Source organism: Salvelinus sp. IW2-2015, linkage group LG23 (assembly GCF_002910315.2).
Source record: "Salvelinus sp. IW2-2015 linkage group LG23, ASM291031v2, whole genome shotgun sequence".
NCBI classification, from domain to species: domain Eukaryota; kingdom Metazoa; phylum Chordata; class Actinopteri; order Salmoniformes; family Salmonidae; genus Salvelinus; species Salvelinus sp. IW2-2015.
In genome coordinates this window covers 338369-344681 of record NC_036863.1, presented here as the reverse complement: position 1 = coordinate 344681, position 6313 = coordinate 338369, and the positions used below count along the sequence as shown (strand labels likewise).

Genomic DNA, 6313 nt, shown 5'->3' with positions numbered 1-6313 from the left:
CGGGACTGCAGTGAGTCCACAGTAAAAGTAAAGATACCTTAATAGAAAATAACTCAAGTGAAAGTCAACCAGTAAAATACTGCTTGAGTATAAGTCTGAAAGTATTTTATTTTAAATAAACTTAAGTATCAAATGTACAGTTGAAGTCAGAAGTTTACATACACTTTGATTGGAGTCATTAAAACTAGTTTTTCAACCACTCCACACATTTCTTGTTAACAAACTATAGTTTTGGCAAGTCAGTTAGGACATCTACTTTGTGCATGACACAATTCATTTTTCCAACAATTGTTTACAGACAGATTTTTTCACTTATCATAATTCCAGTGGGTCATAAGTTTACATACACTAAGTTGACTGTGTCTTTAAACAGCTTGGAAAATTCCAGAAAATTATGTCATGGCTAAGCTTCTGATAGGCTAATTGACATAATTTGAGTCAATTGGAGGTGTATCTGTGGATGTATTTCAAGGCCTACCTTTCAACTCAGTGCCTCTTTGCTTGACATCATGGGAAAATCAAAAGAAATCAGCCAAGACAAGTCTGGTTCATCCTTGCGAGGAATTTCCAAACGCCTGAAGGTACCACGTTGATCTGTACAAACAATAGTACGCAAGTATAAACACCATGGGACCACGCAGCCGTCATACCGCTCAGGAAAGAGACGCGTTCTGTCTCCTAGAGATGACTGTACTTTGGTGCGAAAAGTGAAAAACAATCCCAGAACAACAGCAAAGGACCTTTTGAAGATGCTGGAGGAAACACCATCCCAAGAACAGCATCCCAACCGTGAAGCACGGGGGTGGCAGCATCATGTTGTGGGGGTGCTTTTCTGCAGGAGGGCCTGGTGCACTTCACAAACTAGATGGCATCATGAGGGAGGAAAATTATGTGGATATATTGAAGCAACATATCAAGACATCAGTCAGGAAGTTAAAACTTGGTCGCAAATGGGACTTCCAAATGGACATTGACCCCAAGCATACTTCAAAAGTTGTGGCAAAATGGCTTAAGAACAACAAAGTCAAGGTATTGGAGTGGCCATCACAAAGCCCTGACCTCAGTCCTATGGAAAATGTGTGGGCGGAACTGAAAAACCATGTGCGAGCAAGGAGGCCTACAAACCTGACTCAGTTACACCAGCTCTGTCAGGAGGAATGGGCCAAAATTCACCCAACTTATTGTGGGAAGCTTGTGGAAGGCTACCTGAAACGTTTGACCAAAGTTAAACAATTTAAAGGCAATGTTACCAACAACTAATTGAGTGTATGTAAACTTCTGACCCACTGGGAATGTGATGAAAGAAATAAAAGCTGAACTAAATCATTCTCTCTACTATTATTCGGACATTTCACATTCTTAAATTAAAGTGGTGATCCTAACTGACCTAAGACAGGGCATTTTTACTAGGATTAAATGTCAGGAACTCAGGAACTGAGTTCAAATGTAAACTTCCGAATTCAACTGGATATGGAATTGCTAAAATGTACTTAAGTATCAAAAGTAAAAGTATAAATGATTTCAACTTCCTTATATTAAGGAAACCAGACGGTGCAATATATATACATATAATAATATATTTAATTTACAGATAGCCAGGTGCACACTCCAACACTGTCATAATTTACAAACAAAGCATTTGTGTTTAGTGAGTGCGCCAGATCAGAGGCAGTAGGGATGACCAGGGATGTTCTCTAGATAAGTGTGTGAATTAGACCCTTTTCCTGTTAAAAGTAGAAAGTGCATTATTTTAGTTAGGAATGTAGTAAAGTAAAATTTTCCAAAAATATAAATAGTAAAGTACAGATACCCCCCCAAAAATGACTTTTAAGTACTTTTAAGTACTTTTAAGTATTTGTAGTTTAGTACTTTACACCACTACACTTTCTCCCCTTCACTGATACATGTTTTAATATTGTACTATAAATTCTGCCTTCCTGTATCATACTTATGCTAAAATGTTTATTCTATTCTACTGAGCCATTTTATGTTCATATTTTAATATTTTATTAGTTCTTATTGTTGTTGAATTGTCCAGAAGGAACCTGCAGGTCAGCATTTTGTTGTACGGTGTATACCATGTGTTTCCTGTACATACGACTAATACAATTTGAAACTGCTGGTGTGGGTGTCGGTGTGTGTATATGCGCGTATGACAAAGAAAAGCTTAGTTTAAATATCTGAAATGCTGTAGTCTGGATTTTGATGTGTGGGGATCGTTTCTACCTGTGCCAGTTTGTCTGCTACAATACTTAAAGAAGCAGTGTGTTTGTTTTAACCATAATTGGCTGTGAAAGTGAGACTACCGTATATCCTCAATTTGTGAAATATTCTGTCACAACCAACCAGGCATAATTTTTACTCTGTATAGAGCCTGGAAAAACGGTGCTACAAAGTGGGACTTCAGAAGCCTGCTACAGCTGTATTAGATGGGACTTTGAAACATTTTGAAAATCTACACTCAACCATGTTTTTTTGCGGGGAGAAGCCCAATTGATTCTAAGTTCGGGCGTACAACGCATTATTTCCGACTTCCTGAATTCACTTCCTTGTTCAATCACTTGCTCTGATCACACGTTGACATCTAGAGGGGAGGTTCTAAGGGTTCTAGATGCTGACGGACTGAGATATCGGCCAATTAAAAGTGCTATAGACTTCCTTTCAAGTCCCGTTCTGAAAACCAGATCTCTCGGCAGAGAGCCGGTGGGCGAGATCAGATCAAAATGTACATTAATATTTAAATGTTTTGTGACAGTCATTTATTACACATGTCAATCATAATTTGTTTTACTGACTTAGAAATGGGTGTTATAGATCTGTTATCTATCGTTGAAAGCAAGTTTAAGAAGTTGTAGATCGGTTCTATGTTTGCTATTTCTATGCTTCACTTTCTTAAGTTTAGTTTTTGGGTTTTATTACTTTTGGGTTTTGTAAACATCAAACAGCTAAAAATACAAATTTGTTGGTGATGGAAAAGATATTTCACAGCGGTTAAGCTGGTACAATGATTTTGTCGCATAAACTGAAATTCAGCAAACTATTAGAATTTTAGCAACCAGGAAATGGCGGAGCGATTTCTGCATAGTGCATCTTTATGCGTTTATTTCTAGCATACAGTGGCAGAAAACGATAGAGTTGTTGTGTGTGTGTGTGTGTGTGGTGTGTGTGTGTGTGTGTGGTGTGTGTGTGTGTGTGTGTGTGTGTGTGTGCGCTCACAGTATGCCATCCTCTGCCTTCCCAACCAGCCTCCCTTCATAGCAGTGTGTGTGTGTCTCCTCTTCAATCAATAGGCAACCAACATCATTCCAGCGTCATCTCCATGGAAACCAGCTCGAGCTGTAGTCGTGATTGGCCACCTCCCAGAGGCTTTGATGTGATAGGAGACAGAATCCTTTCTTCCCCCCCCTCCTCTCACAAACACACACACACACACACACACACACACACAGTTTGTCTTCTTTCTTCACCTAAATGTTGTTATATGGGAATCGGGGATTAGGCAGTTCATTGAGTCTCGTTGTCTGAGCAGTGATTTAGCATCAGCATCAACGAGGCAGGCAGGCAGGCACAGCTGGAGACCAGATGCATGTCAGCGGAGAGAGAGGGAGAGACTGTCTCGTCTGGTCTTGTATACCGTATAGCGGCAGTGCTTCTTCTGTACTGTGTTTGTCACAGAGAGGCAGAGTCAAGCTCCTCGTCATAGCAACGGATGGATGGACTACTGATTACTAGCCTTTCCTGTTACCGTTTTGTGGGATAAGCGACAATGACAGATCCATCCCTCTGTGGAGGACGGAGGAGTGGGGAGGCAGGAAGACGATGCAATCTCACTCAGTCAGCCAATAGCAAAGTAGGACTCTGGAATCTGCACACTTCAGTGTTCTGATCAGATCACGGACTGTAAATGCATGATCCCCGCTGGATCATTTCTATGGAAAAAGGGCTTCATTTGTTTGGAATCCATAAGAAGTGTATGTGGTGAATAGAAAACATCCCACAGGAAGTCAACTTTTTTTTTTTTGTGGAAGACGTCAGCGAGGGCATTTTTTTCAGCCCCTCTTAAAAGTTGTCATTTTAAAAGAGCAGCTCTCTGGGTTTTATCTTGAGCTGTTTTTTTTTTCTTGGTAATGACGCTCCCTTGTTGTCATGAATATTTTATTAAAGGAACAAAACAGAGCAGTACCAGCTCGTGCTATTTCTGTCACTGTTAAATCGACATCTGAGGGGTCAGAATAGCGACAGTAAAAAACTGTATTCTGTAACTGATCAGCCTGGTAATTACATCTTAACCTCAACCCAGCTTACTGATCCTATCGCTTTGGTGTCGGATACTGAACCTCAGCCCAGACCAAATTACTACCCATACCCCCCCACTCTCCCTGAAGAGAGAGAGAGAGCGAGAGGAGGGGGGGGGGGGCGAGGGAGGCTGTGGAAAATAAGGGCAGAGAAAGAAGAAGTGGGTGTCAGGGTGACATTTATAATTTTTTCTCTGTTGAAGTCGACTCAGCGGCGACTGATCCGTGGTAATTACGACCCCCTCCATCACAGACTGATGTATGACCTGTGCACCAGGCCCGAGCAGCCACCGGAACCCGAACCGGAGCAGCCACCGGAACCCGAAGCGGAGCAGCCTGTGTCTACAGCGGATACAGACATGGAAGGGAGATGCCGTGGAGAGGCTGAGACCCCAGGACAGCAGAACCTAATACAGCAGGACAGGGATACTAAGACAGAGGGGTATGGTAATAATACTACAACTACCAATGGGGACAAGGCAAATCTAGACACTACCTCTACCACTGTTACTGCCCCTGTGACACCCAAGAGGCACAACTCACTTTACGAGGACCTCAACGACTGCGAGGTGGGAGGGTTTCGCAAGGTAAGTCCTGGAATAAAGTATGTTATGGACCTGTAGGACACCCTAGAGCACTGAGATACCACTGCAAAGTACTGGCTGTTACATGCCTGGATGGTCTGTCATTTAGATTGAACTGCAAGTCTGATTGCTAGTCTGACGCAGGTTGCCTGCCGTTTTTTAAAAATGAGCCAGTTGTCCCGGGGGCTCTGTGCATAGGACATTACAAAAGTATACTGGCAGTTAAGCCTATATGTTTGGGTTGTCAATGGACGTCCCGTCTGATCCTGCTTGAGTTCCAGTCTGACAGCCAGTATGATGCAGGTTGGCTGTAGTTTTGTCCTGCTGTTTCATGTGGGTCAGTGCTATCGTAGGCAGCTCTGTTTAGCTCGTCTGTCAATGAATGAACTGACACTTGTGCTGGTACTGGTGTGGTTTGATGTGGGCCAGTACTGGTGCTGGTGTGGTTTGATGTGGGCCAGTACTGGTGCTGGTGTGGTTTGATGTGGGCCAGTACTGGTATTGGTGTGGTTTGATGTGGGCCAGTACTGGTATTGGTGTGGTTTGATGTGGGGGGCCATACTGGTGCTAGGCTGTTGTTTGATGTGGAGCCAGTATCTGTATGATTTGATGTGGGCAGGTAACTGGTGTGCGTTTGATGTGGCCCTAATACTTTGGATTGTGTTTGATTGTGAGGCGAGTTACATGGTGCTAGTTTGATGGGGGGCCGGACTGGTCGTAATGGTTTGATGTGCACGCCGACACGGTACTGGTGTAGCGTTATATGTGCCCCCATGTACTGTGATGAGTATTGATCGTGGGCCGGTTCTACTGGTTGTGGTTTGATGGTGCGGCCCCATGACGAGTATGGTTTTCATGTGAGGTCAGTACATGGGAAGTCAGTGCACTGCAAGGGCCAATGCTGCAGCATTAGCAGAAGCCACCCAAGTTAGATGTGTGAACCACTTGGGCTTCTACTGTGCAGTTACATATATGAAGCCAATGAGTGAATTGACCCTCAACACCACATTTCACACCTACTGCAGAGCCTTAAAGTGGGACACACAGATCACTGTAATGGACTTTCATTGAAAATCAATTATGGGAGTTGGGAACTCTACAGGATTCCTCATGTATTGGTCTCTACTCGCTGCATGTACCTTCACTTTTACTAGTAGGATGAGGACTTAATGGTGACTAGAGTGAGTTAGCTTACCTGGCTAGGGATAAAAAGAGCTGAAGGGAATCTTATATTATTCACACACACAGCACACCACAACATCACACACACATCACACCACACACACACACCACACATCACACACCACACACACACACACACACACACACACAACGCACACAACACACACACACACACACACCCACACACACACACACACAACCCACACAACACATCACTCACACACACACACACACTCAGTGTTCTGTACTATT

General features: G+C 43.1%; 1 protein-coding gene across 1 annotated transcript in view; it reads left to right on the top strand.

Moving 5' to 3' along the window:
• Window positions 1-3796: 3796 nt before the first annotated feature.
• Window positions 3797-6313, top strand: part of LOC111951095 (peripheral-type benzodiazepine receptor-associated protein 1) — a 98894-nt gene continuing 96377 nt past the window's right edge. Inside the window, exon 1 of the mRNA XM_023969098.2 lies at window positions 3797-4882. Within this exon, the coding sequence (XP_023824866.1) occupies window positions 4553-4882 (330 nt within the window). The 5' untranslated portion in view covers window positions 3797-4552. The remainder of the gene's footprint in view (window positions 4883-6313) is intronic.